A 20,388-nucleotide genomic window follows, 5' to 3' on the forward strand; every position below is an offset into this window, starting at 1 on the left:
ATGCCTGAGCTTTTATTCCCGCCACCACGTGCTTCCCGAGAGTCTGCTGTACCCGTGTCTGCTTCCGTCTCTTGCACTTGCTGCTGTGACTTAAGCATTGTGTGAACTAAAGAAATCAGTGCGGAAGTGTTGTGTCTATTACGGTTTTGAGAAAACTCAAAAAGGCAAGTCACCAAAAAAATTTACTGAAATCACACGTAGGCAAGAAAACTTACCTACCATAATGTCCCCCTCAGAGGCGGGGGCACAGAAATGATGAAAACGTCTTGAAGAAATTCTAATGGTTTTAGGTTCTTGCTTTCTGTTTATATAAATGCAAATTGGAAACCAAAGAGGATGAATACTGCTGTGGTTTATGCAATAAAGTTGTGCAGAATTCCAAAGAAAAGGCCAAGTATGGTCCCACGTCAATAATGGTGAAGGGCTGTGTGGTTCTGTGTTCTGACTTCAAATACAATGTCTTGCCTTACAGTGATTCTCCACTTTAACTTGATATTTACTGATCAACTGCTAGTTCCTTAGCTGCGTGAGGTAAGGGGGCTGCTGTATGTTTCCCTCTAAGTCCGCTGTCTAATGAACCACCCAACCCCCAGCGGAACACACAGGACAGACTCAGGAAAACGTCCTCTTATATTAAGATGTGCACACACTAAACACAGGCAATAACCTTCCACATCCTTATACGTCACTCACACTTTGTGAGAGTGTGACAACACGTCAACAGCAGGGAGCTGAATGGCTTATAATATCTGTATTATCCAAACATTTTAACTTAGAAATTGTATATAAACCTTCACAGTAGAGTCCCACGACGCCGAATACAGCCTGTTGTCATGCCAACAGATCTTACTAACAGCATCATCGTGTCCCATTAATGTGTCTTGGCGTCTTCCAAATGCAATGGAATAAAAATAGCTAACATAAAAGATAACGAGAGCTATTAAGACAGCATTCCAGCTTAATGTTAACACTCTTAAATACATCTTCAAGAAACTTTAGAGAATTTAATTCTATACTTACTAAGGCCCACTGGAATTACAAATTACTTGTTCTCATGTTATTAAACCAAATACTCAAAATGTGAATTGAAAACTAGAGATTTCCAGGTCTGGCTCATCTGTGTTTTTACCTCAATTTAAAAACTTAGAGGAAAATAGAGTCTGACTGGAGAAATTACTAGATTCAGGTAATCACATCCAAACCCAACTGTCCTCATCTGTTCCCTTTTGAAAACAACGGGAGATCCGCCCTCTCCTGCTTCACGTCCACACAGGGAGCTGCACTGCGTGTGGAATCGTGAAGGGGCCCGCGCAGATACATACACATTGTTATCCCACGAAGAGCTTACGACAGTGGCATCTCCTGGTAAAAGTAAACACGATGATAAAGCCTGAAATACAGATGATCCAACATTAATAATTTACAAAACTTAGTGAATCCTTAATGGGGTAAAGCTATCTTACAGGTTCCCCCCAAAATTCATGCTCAAATTCCGTTCATGTTGGCCTTCCTCATATTCATGAAGTTTCTTTTCATCTGGCTAATTCCAGGTGCCTAGTTTCTTCCCAAATGTAGGAAAGTCAAAAGGGTGTCGAGTGCACGAGGACCTAGCCTGACGGTCCTCACTGCCCTGGGCTGAGGGACCCCTAACTCACTTCAGAGTGAGTCGCGAGGGGTGCAGGTGGGGACTGTCCTCAAGAATCCGAACACCAGCTCTGGGTTACAAGACTCAGGTGGGGAAGGAAAGCTTCCAAAGGTCTTTAGGGAATTTCAGAATCTTTCGGATGCTTTACATTAACAATAAAATGTATTTTTTCAGAAGAACTGATTTTCTAGTATTAGGTATCCTATCAACTCAGAAACGCATTAAGTTATGTAAGCAGCACACAGACATTTAGTCTGACAGTTCCAAAAAAGGCAAGATTTACTAAGGAGAATTCTACTTTTTAGGTTACAGATAAAACCACAATAACGTGAGAAAGGCAGCCTGAAAAAATTTCTAGTTTAGAAGGAATCTATCTAAGGCATTCTGAACAGAAATAAGCCCGATTGTTTGCGAAGAAACAAACTCATATATGCGTGTATATAAAACAAACTGCTACATGAAATTCCACCGTAACACTGATGTGAAATTAAAATGAACTCACCATATTTGAAAATGATATACTTCTTTGTAGCATCTTGGATTCTTTGGAAAACATCTTCAAGGTGGAATCTAATTTAATAATGACAAAGCAAACATATAAGAAAGATTTCCTGACCCTTACAGGTGACCAGCACACGCAGAGGTAACAGGCGAGGTGACTGAGGGTCATGTCCCCGATGAGGACGCTATGGTCTGTGGAATTCTATGATCTGCGGCTCCACAACAAGGAGGTCAACTTAAAGCCATGACCGAAGGCAGATTTAAGCCTAATTACTGACAGAAGCTAAAGAGGAAGAAAAGAGCAATTTTAATATTAAAGAAAACAAAAAGATTTGGGCAATGTTTTTCTTTTTCACATAGCCCAATTATGGTGTGATATCCTTGTAGCGTATGACCATTCATGGAGGAGAAGCACTAACTTTCTAAATAATAATAAACTAGAGATTACAATGTCCAAGCTCTTAATTTCCTTGCCGAACAGAAGCTTTTAGAAGTGCATCAAGGTAAACCTCTTAAGCGACAAGACTGCAAATTACAATGTGCTCCAAACATCCCATATTTGCAATATGTAACATTACGGTTCCTAATTTGAAAACATACAGCATGATAAATAAAAGGTCAGATGAGCTTCAAATAATGTCTTCTGTATAGTAAAATCTAATATTTCCACCTAATTTTTGCCAACACCAACACGCAGACGTGCACTGGGGCGTCCTACAGAAAACAGTCAGCCAGCCTGGTGTGTAAAGCTGCTTTTCTCAAAATCAGAGGTTCCCTCTCGTACTAGAGGTAATCACATCAGAGGCTGCTGAGAGCTGGTCCCCCCCAGGTGATGGGGTCACCCGGGGGGTCACCCATAAGCCTGGACACACACCACCTCTGAGGAAGAACCGTAACTCTGGGGTGGTCGTCAGGGTATACATGAGTCAGTAATGCAGGTGTAAACAAAAATGCGTATAGGTCAGCAACATGAGTTATTAACGCTGAAGAAACAAACAAAAACCAAAAGCTTCTGACTGAAAAGAACCCCCCACGCCCCCTTATTCGGCAAGTTCACAAAGAAGTGCTAGGCTTACTAAGCCTCAGAGGGTTAAACCCTGATGCTCGTAAAACTCACGGTTTACAAGGTCAGACCAGTACAGGGAACGGGGGGATTTAACAACCATGACAGACAAATCCAGCCAAGAATGCCGGCTTTGCTAACAGGTCAGGGTCTCGTCTCGGGGGGTAGCGCCGGCAGGAACCCTGGCAAAGCGCCACTGCTCACTCGTGCCACCGCGTCGTCGTCTCGGTGACCCTGGAGTGGCCCCGTGTGTACGCCGCACGTGAACCCACTTTGGTCCACAGCGGGATCATTTTCTGTGCTTTGTGGAAAACTCTGTTTTACGCAATCTGAGATCATAGTTGAAAGCGAAAGGAAGGACGCTACGGATGTGAAGCCACGATCCCAGAATCTGAGAGCAGTAACTCTGATTTGCCCGGAGGTGTGCAGCTGGACAGCACCTTTCCTTAACTTAATGGATGAAAAGCAGAATTTCCTACAATGACGACCAAAGCGCCAGTAGCCAGCCACTCACAGCCAGGTACGAACTCTGTCCACCAGGCAGCTAAGCGACTCGCTTCTCATCTCCGCTGCCCCCCGCGCGCCTGTCAGCACGCTTCAAACGGGACGGGGACCAGATAAACAATGACTAATGGTGTAGACGGCCAGGAAGGCTTGACGCTTAGCCCTTTCGTAGGATCAAAACAGTGAAGTTCCAGTGTGTCATCAAGCTAGTTACAAGTCCCATCAAACAGCCACTGCAGGGCTTCTGCGTGACTTTGGTAACGTGTAAGACATTAACAATGTGTGAATTAGATTTCGAGCTAAATCCTCCAGTCAACACCCAGAAGCACACACCCAGTGACGAACGTGAAAAGCTGACAGCACGTGTGCCCTGTGCTGGCGACGCCCCGTGTGCGGCTCGGCCCTCAGGGCGGGAAAGGTCCCAGCACACCCCCCAAATCCTGGGAAACCTTATCAGCAACAGGGAGGCATTTTTCATTACTGTTTTTGGCTAATCACAGTGGAATGTTACACAATACACAACAAACCAACTGCTCAAAATTTATTTTACGTAGAGGCAGCACATGAAGGTACAGTCCTGGACCGAGTCAGGAAACTTGGACATTTGTGATTCCAGGTAACCCCCCTTTCAGGTAGGAAAACCTACCTTGTGAGGTTGTAAAGACAGACGACCCACTGCGAGAGACTGCTATTCCAGTGACTGCCCTGTTGGAAAACAAGGTTTCATAAATTACCATCAACCACGTGCTAGGACACCGGTCTCCTTCAAGGCCTTGATTTAATTCAGCCCAAGTGTCTGTCATCGTTTTCGTCACAGCTCGTTCTGTGGGACCTGTCCCACCTTCCACCAGGCGTTAGCAAGTCATGGCTTGGCAACTTCTAATTCTGTCCTGACAACGCCTGCGGCTGGAAAACACCCCGACCCTTAGCTCCCGGGCCGCCCTGCACGAAGGCTGCCTGCCCACGTCTGCCCCCTAGATAACCAGTAATGCTAGGTGACCGCCACCCAAACCACTGACGCCCCCCGAGCAGTCACTGCACTCGCTTCATCACTTAGCATCTGGCCAATGACAATGTCACCGTCTGGTCCTGAGGCAGGCTGGGACGGGGACCCTTGGCCACAGTGCCTGCACCCGGATGAACTTCTCCTCCGGCAACAGATACACAAAGAAACTGTGAAACTATAAGGAACTGAAAATAACTGCATGCGTGCGCAGCTGGGGCAAATTATGGGCAAGATACAAAAAGACTAAAAAACCCAACTGCCACTTCTGAAGAGCTGGGAGCAAAAGCAGGGCACTGCCCGAGCCCCCTGCACACAGCACCACCCAAGGGGTGGGCACGCCACCTAAGCCCCGCTCCAGCCGACCCCTGGACACACCCCTGCCCTCACCCCAAAGAGGAGACCAGCTCGCCACTGCCTCGTGGGCCCAGCAAGGGCACCTGCTGTTTGTTCTCACTCCCCTCCCCCCGCGGCAGCAGGAGCCCCAATAAAGCCTTGCCTGAATCTCCTGTCTGGCCTCTTATCAGTTTCTATTGATTAAGGAGGCCAAGGACCCTGACTGGTATCAGTCCCGGCACGTCCTCTTAAAGGTTCACTCATGTCTTCACTGCCTCGGGTGACAAGGCCCCTTTCTACGTGCCGTTTAGAGAAGGTGACAAAGGAAAGCCGTGTTATAACGAGTAAGGTGGGACTCTGGGTTGCTTTGCAGGAGGCTGTGCTCTGATTTGGAGCCACCGATCGGACGGGGACCGGCCCGTTCCGTTCCACCCATGACCAAGTGTACGTGATATCAAACGTCAGACAGGACGTCGGTGGCCCTGGAGCAGAACAATGGGCCTCGTCCCTGGCCCTGAGTTTTCTTTTCTGGAACAGGATGGGTCAGCAAGGTCAGTGCTTCCCCAGCCTTCCCACCAAAGTCCATCACTAGCCCTGCAGACAGGGGACCAGGGACACTCATGACCCCTCTAGGGCCAACAGCAAGCCTGATTTTGGGGAAGAAAAGGTTTGTTAGTTTTTTTAATAGATCTTTATTAGAGTATAATTGCTTCACAATACTGTGTTAGTTTCTGTTGTACAGCAAAGTGAATCAGCCATATGCACACACATGACCCCGTATCCCCTCCCTCTCGAGCCTCCCTCCCACCCTCCCTACCCCACCCCTCTAGGTCATCGCAAAGCACTGAGCTGATCTCCCTGTGCTGTGCTGCTGCTTCCCACCAGCCAACTATTTTACATTCCGTAGTGTATATACATTGATGTTACTCTCACTTCACCCCAGCTTCGCCCTCCCACCCCATGTCCTCAAGTCCATTTTCTACGTCTGAGTCTTTATTCCTGCCCTGCAACTAGGTTCATCAGAACTTTTTTTTTTTTTAGATTCCATATATATGTGTTAGCATACAGTATTTGTTTTTCTCTTTCTGACTTACTTCACTCTGTATGACAGACTCTAGGTCCATCCACCTCACTACAAATAACTCAATTTCATTTCTTTTTATGGCTGAGTAATATTCCATCGTATATATGTGCCACATCTTCTTTATCCATTCATCTGTCGATGGACACTTAGGTTGCTTCCATGTCCCAGCTACCGTAAAGAGTGCTGCAATGAACTTTGCAATGTTCTCTGTGTGTATAACACACACATCTGTTACCATGTTTTAAAAAAGATACATTTTCCCTGACAATATCAGTAAATGCAACACGTGGGTAAGACATATCCTGTTCCTCCCCGAAGGTTCCCACCATCAAGGACTGGAGGTGCCGTGTACGTCTCTGAGAGGCACACGGCTGCCTGCTGTCTGCAGACCCCATCCCGTGCTCTAGAATGACCGACAGCAGAAATGACACACACCCATTTTGTGCCAAGCTTTCCCATGCCACACTGACCCCTGGTGGCTGTTCACTGCTATGGACAGTTTAGGGGGATTAAAACCAATCAAGACCCCCAGGCCAAGACCCCGGCATGTGCGAAGCCGCGGCCGAGACGTTCTTACTCTTTGTGGATTTTGTGCTGCTCGTGGAGCTGCAGTCGCGTGATGTTACTCCAGGCCAGCGTTCTGCTTTCTTCGGTCAGGTCTTCAAAAGACTCTTCACCTGGAGAGACTACGTTAAATTGCAGCTCAGTCAGTCAGCTAAATTTCTGACCAGTGTCGGAGACGACAAGCGTCAGAGGCACAAGATTTTCTATTAAAATCAAATAACCAAGAAAGCAAAACGCCCACCGAAACAGAACTGCTTCGAAAGGTCCATGTTAGTCAAGGGAGAAGAATGAGGTGCATCATCGAAATAAAACAGCAATCATTTGGAGAAAGATTAAAAAGTATCTTTGAACACTGCAGGTCTTTGTATACTTCTATCAGTGTCTGCAGAGTTTTCACTCCGCCCCTAAACTGGGAACTTCAGGAACCATGACACTGAGTAACCATTTCCTTGTCAGCAATCTTTGTAAAAACCTGACAGTTCCCTAAGAACACTGCCGTTTGCTTTTGGCTTCCAGACACAGGAAGAAGAGATGAAACCAATTACTACCACGCTCCTGGACAGGACTAGCTAAGCAGTCCCTTCACTTCTGTTTTAAGAAAGGCTGGAACAATTTCCCTTTTAAGATAATCCTCGTGGATGGGCCTGGTGACTAAGCAGAGCACGGGTTTAAGGGCATCACGAGATAATCTCCAGTCTTCATGACTTAACCCCAGAGACGCGCTGCCGGCCAGCCCTGGGTCGCGTGACCGCGAGAGGCCCAGCTGTGTGGCCCGAGAAGCCTGGACACTCCTGGGACGGAGCGCAGAGCGGGAGAAAACGAGAAATCCAGCGACTTTGCTCCCGAGGTTCCATACAGTGTCAGACTCCTGGGGGTCTGAGGCTGTCTTATGTGAAATGTAAAACGTGGAAAACTGGATGAAGGGGAGCACCTTCTCCTCCCTTTCCAAATACCAGATGTGACACAGTCAAGTTCATTTCAGCATCTGGCATAGACACTCTGTAAATGTCTGTCAAATGACTGAATAAGGAAACAGAATCAAATGAAGAAAACAGAGCACCCCGCATTCAAGATCTGTGTGTCGGGGTAGAAGAGGAGAGTCAGGACGCTGGAAGTCGTTCCTGGGAAAGAGCAGGAACGAGCAGGGCGACGGGGACTGCTACAGCAGTCACGGCCAGGGCGGATCAACAAGAACGCAAGAATGGCTAAGAATCAAACACCAGCTGGGCAAACCTCAGAAAAGAAAGAACATAACAGCAACAATGAAAACTACTGCCAAGTCTCATTAAATTACCAGAAAGTGAAAGTGATTTGATTTCCTTTAAGGTCAAAAGTTAAAACAAACAAAACAACAGCACAACAACAAAGCAACGACTGAAAAAACACAAAAGATCTGTTTGTTTGCAGGAGAAATGCAGTGAGACAGTAAGACAGAATCATCTCTAAGCTGCCCAGGTTCATGACTGGTCTTCTCTCCAGAATCCTCAGAAACGTCTTAATCAGAAAAGAGAACCAGAAGGTGCTCACATGGTTTGTTCTCTTTTCAAAATTTACCTGGAGCGTCTGCCGTGGAAGCATTGTAACCGGAGGGCTGGGCCAAGCTTTTAAACTTTGGGGTGATCCTTCGAGGATGCGGTGTCACAAAGAGCTGCTTTGGTGTCTGCCCGAACTCCAAGATCTGGGTGAGCATGGCTACCTTCTCATCAGGGTCCTCAATGCTTTAGGACAGAACACAAACCATGTGGTGACCTCTAGGTGCAAGCTCCTTGATCTGTATCACTTGAACTTTGTGCATTCAACAGGAGAGAGATTAACCCTCAAACAGTAATAGACGCTACATGCCGGGACTGTCTAGACCGTATCACACATCTTTAATTTCTGAAGCTCGGTAATTTCCACAGCGGTGAAAGCAAGCCGTAATTCACTGTAACACTTCCATACCTTAATATCGTCAAATAACTGCACTACTCATGTAGACAAAGAGGTCATTTGTACTCATGTAGAAACTCCTTACTGACACATAAATACCTGTTCAAGTCGACACCTCCTTCGTAGGTCAGGGGATGAAACACTGAAAAAAAGAGACGTAAAACACTATCGAAAGATGTACTATTTTGTTACAATATACACTCTGTTTATTTTAAAAACTCAACAACTTTAAACTTTTATTCAAAGAAACTGATTTTCACTTTGCGCAACAGCCTGATAATATCCAGCTTGGGTAAGTATCAAGCTGAACTGTTATCTTTTCTGAGCAGCGATCCAACTGGCCGTGGGACGGTGGGCTACCTCAGGGTGCTTCTCGGTCAGCAGGCCTCTCCCCAGGAGAGCGCAAAGCACCCAGTGCGGCACGTGAGGGGTCAGGTCCACACCCATCCCCGTCGCCAACGCTGAGAAGCCCGGCGGAGGAAGAACCGGCCCCGAACAGGAGAGGGCGACCGCGGGCTTCCCTCCGCTCAGTCACAAAGACACTCTGGGGCCTTCGTGGGAACCAAGGCCACCGTTCCATCCTGCTCTGACTGAGCTTTAGTAAAAGTGATGGAACAGGATGGAGAGTACATGCTAAAATTAGAAGACTCTAGCAAAAGACCTCTTGGGACCATGGCGAAGCGGGTATTTTTAGACAAAAGCACTTTCTCTCCCGCCTTTCATTCAGTTATCTAGTCTGGGGTCGCTGAGCCAGGAGGCACCGTCCGCTGAGACAAGATGCTTCTGCTAAGGAAATAAGCTGCTCTGAGCTCAGTTTGGGGGTTGCTTTTGTTTCCATCGAATGCTAAACGGAGTTTCAGTGACTGTTACACACCATTGTGGGCTCCAACAGCATCCCTTCCCTTCTGCTTGTAGCCAAACACGAGATCGATCCACTCGTGAAGGTGCTCTGACACGTAATCGCTTTCCAGCGCGTCTCTGCTCTTCTGGAGAAAGTCCTCGGGACCTAGTAGGTTAGACTCGATCAAAACACCCCATTCCTTTCATCTATCCATATGCAGACAGAGCTTCTGGGACAGGCACGAGGGACGTATTTCTTAATGAGTCTCCCCCCAGTCATATAAAATATAAATTCTGGGGGTTGGACGGAGAGGCAAAAACCATTTTCACAACACTTAGCTCTCTCGTATGCATAATAATGGTTTTACATCACAGACTCATGGAATACTTACAATTTGGAATAAGACGTTACCATCTCATTGAGGTAGAGGATTATACTGTCATTCTGAAAACTCTAAGCCACTAAATAGTAACACTGAGATTGCACGACTAAGTAGAGAATTTCTATAATTCAATACTTCCAAGGTGGTACTCACTCCGTGCCCAAGGGGGCAGTTCTACGTCATCAACCATCTGCCCTCCTTGTCTCTTTCCCAAATCCAGCTTCAGACGATTGACTAAAAAGCTGACATCATCACCATAGAATTCCGGAATCAGCTGAAAGTTTCAGGGGAAGAAAAAGAACAGTAACAAACATTTTTTAAAGCGGTCACAAACCACAAGCCCAGTGAGTCACTGGCTTGGTGACTGCTTACCTCTTTAAAATCAGTCGCACCGTCCAAACAGTTCTTCCAAGTTTCTGCAATACTAAATATGAAAACAAAATTCAACTGATTTTAAATCTAGGGAATGGAAACAGCAACAGCAGCACTTTCTAGGCCCCTGGGTGCTATTCTACACTTTACCTAAACTACATCATCTTGCTCATTAATCCACAATCCCCAGTATTCACATGAGCCATGAGCCACCCCATCGGAGGAGCTCACGTGGATACTGGGGATTCACAGAAAACTCCGGGCCCACGTAGGGAGTGAGCAAGGAGTCGGGATAGGGACCTGGGGGGGTGTCCCCAAGCCCAGGCCAGGGACCTCCCCCATACATGGCCTCATCGAAGGGCCACTCGGGGCAGGTGCTTAAACATGAAACATCAGCAGTTATTTTAAGGGCTCATTTCGAAAAGGGATTATAAACAGCCATGTGCAGAGCTTAGAGAAAGACTGTAAAGACACAGACCAGGGCTTCCCTGGTGGCGCAGTGGTTGAGAGTCCGCCTGCCGATGCAGGGGACACGGGTTCGTGCCCCGGTCCGGGAAGATCCCACATGCCGCGGAGCGGCTGGGCCCGTGAGCCATGGCCGCTGAGCCTGCGCATCCCGTCCGGAGCCTGTGCTCCACAACAGGGGAGGCCACAACAGTGAGAGGCCCGCGTACGGAAAAAAAAAAAAAAAAAAAAAAAAAAAAAAAATCACCGTTTTGAAGAACATCCAATAATACAGGGAAAACTTCAAGATCTAACAAAAGGCTATAAAATACAAAAGGCAGGACAACAATACTGTATTTAAAATATGTTCTCCATCACTAATCATTAGAGAAATGCAAATCAAAACTACAAAGAGGTATCACCTCACACCAGTCAGAATGGCCATCATCAAAAAATCTAGAAACAATAAATGCTGGAGAGGGTGTGGAGAAAAGGGAACCCTCTTGCACTGTTGGTGGGAATGTAAATTGATACAGCCACTGTGGAGAGCAGTATGGAGGTTCCTTAAAAAACTAAAAATCGAACTACCATGCGACCCAGCAATCCCACTACTGGGCATATACCCTGAGAAAACCATAATTCAAAAAGAGTCATGTACCAAAATGTTCATTGCAGCTCTATTTACAATAGGCAGGACATGGAAGCAACCTAAGTGTCCATCAACAGATGAATGGATAAAGAAGATGTGGCACATATATACAATGGAATATTACTCAGCCATAAAAAGGAACAAAATTGAGTTATTTGTAGTGAGGTAGATGGACCTAGAGTCTGTCATACAGAGTGAAGTAAGTCAGAAAGAGAAAAACAAATACCGTATGCTAACACATATATATGGAATCTAAAAAAAAAAGAAATGGTTAGGAAGAACCTAGGAGCAGGACAGGAATAAAGATGCAGATGTAGAGAACGGACTTGAGGACATGGGGAGGGAGAAGGGTAAGCTGGGACGAAGTGAGAGAGTGGCATGGACATATATACACTACCAAATGTAAAATAGATAGCTAGTGGGAAGCAGCCGCATAGCACGGGGAGATCAGCTCGGTGCTGTGTGACCACCTAGAGGGGTGGGATAGGGAGGGTGGGAAGGAGATGCAAGAGGGAGAGGATATGGGGATATATGTATACGTATAGCTGATACACTTTGTTATACAGCAGGAACTAACACACCATTGTAAAGCAATTATACTCCAATAAAGATGTTAAAAATATATATATAATACTTACACAATTGAACAAATATCAAAAAGAAAAAAAAAGATGTTAAAAAATAAAATATGTTCTCACATTTACACACACACACGACTACACAAAGCCTGAGAGGAATAGATACAACAATTACTGTAGTGGTGTTTTTCATTTCCTTCCATTTTTGTTTAAATCTGGTTTTTTGAACAGAACGTATTGCATATGCATAATGAGAAAGTTTAAAAAGTGCTAAGTGAGGCATTTATGCCGAACCTGTTGAACATTCTGTCTGCGTTGTCGAATCTTCCGTTCTGCAGACACAGCATATACTCTGGTGCTAGAGGGGAAAAAAGTCAGAGTTAAGCAAGATCACAAAACCACTGAAGAGTCCACGTGAAATAACATGTCCCTGGGAGAGACGGCGAGGAGTCTTACCAATCCTGACCAGATAAAACAGAACGTAGCCCGGGGAGGAGTAGTGGCTGCCGTACATGAACTTGGGCTCCGGCATCTCCTGGTAGCGTGTCTACAACACAGAGAGAAAAAGTCCTGCTGAGCGCTGGCTGTGAAGACAATAACCGACTCCAGTAGTAAAAGCCTAAGGAAATCGTGGCCTGGACACATTCTAGCCCCTAATTTCTCTCCTAAAGAGGAAAAGGAGAAAATAAAAAAGGGGGGGGGGCTTCCCTGGTGGCGCAGTGGTTGAGAGTCCGCCTGCCGATGCAGGGGACACGGGTTCGTGCCCCGGTCCAGGAAGATCCCACATGCCGCGGAGCGGCTGGGCCCATGAGCCATGGCCGCTGAGCCTGCGCATCCGGATCCTGTGCTCCACAATGGGAGAGGCCACAATGGTGAGAGGCCCGCGTACCGCAAATAAATAAATAAAAACTTTAAAAAAAAAGAGGGGTGAAAATCTGAGTAAACACAGCATTCTTGCAACAAGTATCTTGGTGTTCTTGGCCTCATGGTAACAATGTCTGCCGGGGCAGGACTGAAAAGAAGACATTTTATGCATCTCTTGTGCAGTTCACCAGAGAGCACCTTCGTGAAAATAAATGGGTAAACCTGTGATCGGCTCAGCTTCCTACCTCCTGAATTGTAAGCAGAAATGCAGATGGTGAGCCGCTAAGTTCACAGGGGAAGGAAGGCAGCGGGCAGAGGGCAGAGGGCAGAGGGAGAGAGAGTACGCTCAGAAACTTCGGTCTCTCCAGACATACTTCCCCTAAGTCTTGAAGAAACGAGTTTCAGGTACTATAAAAACACAGGGGAAGGGGGTTCAATCCCTGGTCAGGGAACTAAGATCCCACGTGCTGTGTGGTGTGGCCACAGAGTAAATTTAAAAAAACCGACAAAAACAATCAAACAAAACATACGCCAAGGCTCCCGGGTTGCTTAGACACCAGGAATCTCTGAGTCCACGTACCAGCAGCCTCTCCAGACGTTCCTTGTTGAGGGCCCCTACTGGCTTACTGAGATCCCGGAAGGTTCCTGGATTTGACAGATCTATAAAGGAAATAAATTTTTAAAAATTACTTACAATAAATAAAGCAAACAAGCTTACCCTTAATGACATTATCTCCCTGAATGAATTCACATGCACACATTTATTTCCACATAATAAATAGCTTTTTAAAAATTGAGACAGATCCATTAGAATTAATATTTCTGATGATTATTAATATAGCTGTAAAGGTTAGAATCTGAAGACCTACTGACCAAAAAAACTATATTCCAAGTAAAACAACAACGAAAAATAAACAAATTTCAAAAGCCATTATTCTATCAAAATTTACTTTTTAAGTTTGAATTATAGTGAATAGTATTATTCTGTGATAAGAGCATAATTTGAGAACTGGGGACCTGAATATTATCAGATAAATAAATTATATTGCTAGAAAATCTGTTACCTCTTTCAACTACAAGGGTGCAATCAGTGTCAAAAGTGATTCAGTGTTCACAATATCTAATTTTAAGATATTACAAAATAAAATTACAGTACAATCACATTTTTCGTAAAATAATTTGAGAGAGAGAAAGAAGTATATATACCACAAAGTTAAAATGGTTCTCTCTCGGTAATGTAATTACTGATGAGCCTTATTTCCTTCTTTGAGTGTTTCAGTACTTTCTAAGTGTTCTTTAATGAACAGCTATTATGCTTGGTAATCACATGTTTTCATGTGAATTGAAAAATAATACGGTAACCTGAGGCGCAATTTTCAAAGTGAAAACTTAAGTATTTGAAAACATAGTACTTATTGGTAGCAGTGGTAACACTGGCTGAAGATCCCATGCATGTCTTCTGGGTGTGGCTTTCAAGAAGTATGTGAGTACTTTTAGAATTAAAAAAAATTCAGAGACAGTAGAGAAAACATACGGAACACACGTAATTCCCATGACACCCATCCAGTATCGTGGCATGGAGACGGGCCATCGTCAGTAATAAAATCAAACGGGTTCTGCTCTGTCCACGAATCACAACGTGGCTCTAAGAGGGAAGGTGTTCTTCGCTCTAAAAGCCCGGCTCTGTGGCACGCACCCAGCTCGGAGCTGCTGTAGTCGCCGACGACCCAGGGGAACACGGGGTACTGGGAGAGGTCGTTGCAGCTGCGGTCGGCCAGCGTGTTGAGGTGCAGCAGGTACTGGTAGTTGGACAGAAGCCCGCGCTGCCACTGCAGCGTGTAGCCCTCGGCCGTGCGCTCCGCCACGTGGTGCTCTGGGGGGACAGGTGAGGGCAGGCCCGGGTCACACTGAGCTCCGCGTGTGTGGGCAGCGGTCACTCAGCATGTGAAGGCGTTACAGAGGCTTTCAGTGTAGACCCTTCAACCCATTTTTGAAACGTACATTTTAAAACAAGAAAAGTAGGCTACAGTTTGCTTTTACCGAAGAGTTGTTCTGTCAGGTATGAACGAGCATCTCCAAGATCCAGGAGGGAAATTATTAAATGTATGATATAAAACATATCTACTAAATATATGATATAAAACATATCACATCTATGAAATATATGATATAAAACAAATATGAAAGTATGGAGCAAATACATAAACATGACATGGTAATATATGTAACATTTGCAATATTTATATATAGTCTACAACAATATGTACTAACAAAGAATCCTTCCAAACGTGCTTGAGTTTTAATGCCTTTAAGAAGCCATGACCATCTGTAAAACTCATTTCCTCCATTTCTTATGAAAGTAAAACGAAACAATCTTTTAGTTTTCTTTCAGATCTGGAAGCGGGGTACACTACGGCTAATTTGTCACTGACTACGTATTATTTATGCAAGTGAGGAATCAGGAAAAGAATAGAAACTGCTGAAGGAGAAAACAAGTATCTGTCAGAATTCTCAAAGCAGAAGGACCAGAAAGAGCCCCCAGAAAGAACCTCAGGAAAGACGGAACCACAGATGGTGTGGCACCAGTGATAACTGTCCTGTAAAATGAGTCAACTGTTCTATTTTGTTTAGAAAATTCTGCTTTCAGCTTTGTATTGGCTGCATCAAACTTATCTAACTCATTTGCTGATTCAATATTTATTCTTATATACTTTGCCAAGTTTCTTCTCTAATCAGCTACCAGGAAAGGGCTTAAAAACTCAGAACACTTATCCTCTGACTTTCTGCTCTCAGAACGTCTCAGAGAAAGTCTGAACAATCTCAGGAATGAACTCAGAGAGAACAGACGCTTCACAGAAGCAGACCTTTTAGGCCGTGGCAAGTTTTTTGACTTGAGATTTTAGGACTCACCATGAAAGTTGAGTTTTTTGTTGTCATCTTGTTATAGTTAGAAAAATTAAATCAGGAGGCAGGAGATAACAGTAAACTTATACCAAAGCTATACTTAAGTCCTAAGTTAAACTGAACAGCTTAGTGTGAGAAGAAAAAAAAAATGAACTCAAACCTACTGTAAAATATGTTCTTTATTGAAAATAAACTATTCCTCCTTGAGAGAAAACTTCTAAGGGAGTAAGTCACTACACATCTCATAAATGATTTCACTGCACACGAGAACAGCAAACTAAGATGGTATTAATAAAATCCCAACATTGATTTTTTAAAATTCCATTCTAGTCATGTGGCAATTTTGAAAACAAGAATAATTTAATTCAACCATACAACTTAATATGTTTATGCTTGAAAAGAAAAATACAGGTGTTCTCTCTGATAAAAGTGGGAAAATTCACATTTCCCATGGAAGATTGAGGAAATATTAGTTGTAAGCAAACTGAGTCCCACGGTTCCATACTGAGCATAGAAGGTTCCTGTGTTCCTTTTGTACCGTTTTCCGGCTTTGAGATTAAGACCACAATTAATGATCACAGACACATGACTGGGTAACTGTCTCACATGAAGAAACTGAGTCCTGGTTTTCATAAACGAACATAAGACAGGACTGGACATAAAAATAATTAGGTGGATTCTTATAAAATCCATTCAACTTGGGGGTTGTTAAGATACAAAAAAACATTTAAATATATTTATCAAAAGTTTGTAAAACACAGGATTGAACTATTACCAAATTTCATTTATATTTCCCTTAATTTTCAGTATGCCATTCTGCTAACTATAGTTACTGATGAGAAGAAGTAAGCAGAACCACAGAGAGGTGATTCCAGATACAGAATTGCTCTCCTCTCACTTCCCATCCCAGTTACTCGGGAGTTGAACCACCTTCACATGAACAGATACAATGAAGAGTGAGCACCAAACCTAGGTATGTAGCAATGTAAAAATAGAGGTCATCTCGGTCTTGACGTTCATAGAACTTCAGGTAGACGTCGGAACACAGATCATCTTCTGTGCAAAACACTTCCAAGCCCTACAAGTCCAGAAAGAGAAGAATAAAACAAACGGCATCTCAATGTGAGTGACGCAAGTACAAAAGCCTTTCAACTAAACACTTGCATTTTTTTTTTATTTTTTATTTTTTTGCGGTACGCGGGCCTCTCACTGCTGCGGCCCCTCCCGTTGCGGAGCACAGGCTCCGGACGCGCAGGCTCAGCGGCCATGGCTCACGGGCCCAGCCGCTCCGCGGCATGTGGGATCTTCCCGGACCAAGGCACGAACCCGCGTCCCCTGCATCGGCAGGCGGACTCTCAACCACTGCGCCACCAGGGAAGCCCCTGCATTCTTTATTTGTAGGTCTTGTATGCATATTCCCCAGCAATAAATTTGATTTATAAGGACAAGACGTGTCTCAGCTAAACTTTACAAAATCCCTTTGACCTTGAGGATCTTTATGATGACAGCATCTGTGAGTTTATTATGCTGAAATTCAAAACTGGCTAATCCAATGTCTTCACCTATCTTCTTCAGAGACAAAGGCTTAGCTTTCTTTTACAAATTAAGTCGTAATTATGTCAACTTAAACTGATAATCGAATAACTCATTTAATTAGTAGGATGCAATTATTTTAAGAAAACTATGAGCTGCGTGAATGTTGTGAGGGTGAAGCCGAGACGGGACAGGAATAGACAGAGAAAGGATGAAGGCGCAGCGCTGTCCTAGGTTCAGATACAGGCTTCCAGCGCTACTAGTGAGGGAACCGAGGGAGTGAACTCCTGGAGTCTCGATTCCTTTGTAAAGTAGGGTATCATCTACCTCACAGGGATGGCGCTGATAAACGAATATTGTACACAGATTGCCCAGTAGGCAGAAGGTACTTAATCAATGCCAATTTCTTCTTTTTCTGACTGCATCTCTATACCCAAAGGAGGAGGAGATTTTTCATAGAATCTGTTTCCCTACTCCTCTGTTGGCACTGGAAATGGAGAATTGCCTTTTAAGTAAAATAGGCAGGAAAACAGTTAAATTTCATAAATACAAAACACCAAGATGAGATGCTTAAATATCCACAATGCTCTTGTAATGCCACCAACTTACTGGTTAATCTCTGAAGGAGAACAAATAGATTTATATCGATGTCAAGCTAAAACCCCTTGGAGTCACACCTTCCGTGGCGACTGGTTTCTACAATAAGCGTGTGAGCCTCACAGAAGTGCGGACACGGGCTTATTCAGGAGAATGGCGGGGAGGGACGCCTAGGTGACTGAAATGGTTATTTTATCCATTTCTCCCTCTCACCAAGCCTGAGGGCTGAATTCATACAAGTTAACCATGAGGATACTACAGTTCCACTGAGAGCTGCCGTCGCAGCTTCCAAACTTTGCTTGCAGACCTCGCTGCTGTAACTGGACCGGTTCTGCGTCCATTACCCCCACATCCCCACACAAGCCTGGGAGGACCCTGAGAACTAGGCAGGGAGAAACTCAAGGGCACTTGAGCCCCCCTGCTCTTGGAGCCAAAGCCTTTTTCCCAACAGCCCTCCCCCCACAGAAAGAGTGGCTCCTTGATAAACTTCCAGCGCAGCCAAAAGAAGGGGCGGCGGGCCTCACGGCCCCTCTGCTCGCAACACAAACACCCGCGCCTTTCAGACGAGCCCGAGGTGGGTGCAGGCCAGTAAACCACTGGCCAAGCTGAAGATAAGACAGTCATCCTCTAGAGGGGATGTTCCCCTCGAACTCACCAGAGGCATGAGGCCATGTCTCCTCTTGTAAATGCGGCGGACGTCGTGGAGTGTTATCTGGACCATGGGTTTCTTCAAAAGTAGAAAGACAATCTCAAATGTCAAGATTCTGACACAACTAGAAGCTGCCCTTCAGCTGTCCCACCCTAACTTCCTGACGGGTCACACCTGAACACCTGGAAAGTGAGCTCTGAGAACAGGGCGTGCCTCACTTTACACGCCGGTCTGCCCTTTTCACTAGCTTTGTGACCGTGGACCAGCCCCCCTACCCACCCCACCCCCGCTGGTACCCCCCAGGATGATAATGCAGGCATCTAGCTTTCAGGTTTCTGCAGGGTTGCTGAGGGGTAAGAAATATTAAAGGACTGGTGTAGACCTCCTCTCAGGAATTCTCCTATTTTTATAGACCTACGGTTTGCTCAGAACTGACATACAGCTTTTTTTTTTAGGATCCTGTCTTGTAGCTCCTTAAACTACAGTGTAATAAGGCTCATAAACAGATACAGTATAAAGCAGGGCCTCTAAACTTTACAAGGAGGAAAACTGTCTCGCTTCTCTGGAGGCTTAAAATGCTAGCGAGAGAGCAACAAGGTCGCAAAAGGTACTGAGATCGGCTAAAAGGCGACAGGTCCACCCTCCTCCCTCCAAGTAAGAGGGAGGGAGAGCCTGCAGACGCAGGGTGTGTAGCCGTGGAAGCTGCCTGCAGACTGGCCACGGCCCCCAGCCCAGACCTGGGACCCTGAAGCTGTGGCTTATACTCAGATATTGTTGCTCAAGTATTGACCGAGGCCACAGCAACAGCGCTGGTCCAGCCAATCGATGACGCCACAAAGAATGCCGTCAGCAACGTGTACTGTGTCCACTGGAGGGCCCGGAGAGTGTGCCCTACCACCTGGTGGACAGAACTGTTATAGCATCACCTTTCACTTACGAAAGTGTTCACATTTCAGTGACGTGTAATGACTGACCAGCCTGGAGAATTTCTTCCATGGCAGAAAACACTGCTATTCTTGAAGCTACCTGCTAAACGGTCCAACTGCACTCGCAGAGTATTAGGGTTTCTGTTCTTTCAATAAACCACTCTGAAAAGGGTCCGTATCTAGATAAAGCCGCCAATCTTTACAAGTTTTAGTGCAGAAATCTGAATTCTTCTTTACTGTGTGGCCTCGTGAGCCTGAAGTCATCGTGCAAGAGAAGATGTTTCCAGCATCACAGCAGCAGAACTGCAGCTGCCCAGTGACAGCAGTGCCACACGCAGCTCTGCACTGGCTGGAGAGGCGACAGATGCAGATCTACCGATTTGGTTTGTAATTAAGGGAGAACGAGAAATACAACTTAGGTGACATATCAGCAAATACACAGAAAGCATCCATCTCTTCTTAACCTTAGTATATTTCATTGCTCTCTTGCAGAAGTGCTTCCGAGTAGAAAGGTATAAACCTCTAATGACCCTTTACTAAAATCAGAAGGGGCAGGGCTTCTTTTCCCCCGAAGTAACAGAAAGTCAGTCACAAGAGCTGAAACACGGGTGAGGGTGCATCAGGATTCCACGGGGAGCCGTTAAATACCAGATGCTGGATGGGGACGGGGGTAACTCTGACCCTCCCCAAAATGTGAGAACACTCTAACTGTCAAGTCAAGTTCACAGGAAAGAGAGCTTGAGGACGCAAACGGGAACACCAGAGGAGCCCTCCGCTGGCCTACAGACTACTTACCGGGTACCCATTGAGAGGCTGGAAATACAGGTTAGTGTCAGTGATGCACACGTGGCCAGGATTCGTCACCAGAGGTGTCACCATTTCTGCTTTGCATTCCATGTGCAGCTTTTCAGAAACACTTTGGAATCTGAGAATATGTTTTTTCCAGCAAAAGCAAGAAAAATCAGAAATCGATCTACTTTCTAGATTTAACTTTATCTGAGGGAGCTACAAAGTGACTCT

At 45.2% G+C, this 20,388-nt stretch overlaps 1 protein-coding gene across 8 annotated transcripts in view; it reads right to left on the minus strand.

Annotated features, from left to right (window-relative positions):
* NSMAF (neutral sphingomyelinase activation associated factor) overlaps positions 1-20,388 on the minus strand; it is a 65,064-nt gene that overhangs the window by 7,561 nt on the left and 37,115 nt on the right. For 6 of the 8 annotated variants that reach the window (XR_009559482.2, XR_009559481.2, XM_060287003.2 and 3 more), the window contains exons 10-26: positions 20,164-20,293; positions 18,449-18,520; positions 16,633-16,741; positions 14,456-14,632; positions 13,340-13,419; positions 12,352-12,442; positions 12,190-12,253; positions 10,225-10,276; positions 10,006-10,126; positions 9,504-9,635; positions 8,729-8,771; positions 8,255-8,418; positions 6,714-6,822; positions 4,360-4,418; positions 2,148-2,215; positions 1,323-1,390; positions 792-915 (exon numbers count right to left, since the gene is read on the minus strand). Coding sequence is in view for 6 of the 8 variants with exons in the window: in XM_060287003.2 (XP_060142986.1) it covers positions 792-915; positions 1,323-1,390; positions 2,148-2,215; positions 4,360-4,418; positions 6,714-6,822; positions 8,255-8,418; positions 8,729-8,771; positions 9,504-9,635; positions 10,006-10,126; positions 10,225-10,276; positions 12,190-12,253; positions 12,352-12,442; positions 13,340-13,419; positions 14,456-14,632; positions 16,633-16,741; positions 18,449-18,520; positions 20,164-20,293 (1,663 nt within the window). In the remaining 2 variants the exon portion in view is untranslated. The remainder of the gene's footprint in view (positions 1-791; positions 916-1,322; positions 1,391-2,147; positions 2,216-4,359; positions 4,419-6,713; positions 6,823-8,254; positions 8,419-8,728; positions 8,772-9,503; positions 9,636-10,005; positions 10,127-10,224; positions 10,277-12,189; positions 12,254-12,351; positions 12,443-13,339; positions 13,420-14,455; positions 14,633-16,632; positions 16,742-18,448; positions 18,521-20,163; positions 20,294-20,388) is intronic. The other 2 variants (XM_060287004.2, XM_030859696.3) reach the window with 1 other exon arrangement.

The sequence above is a fragment of the Globicephala melas genome, chromosome 17, assembly GCF_963455315.2.
Source record: "Globicephala melas chromosome 17, mGloMel1.2, whole genome shotgun sequence".
NCBI lineage: Eukaryota > Metazoa > Chordata > Mammalia > Artiodactyla > Delphinidae > Globicephala > Globicephala melas.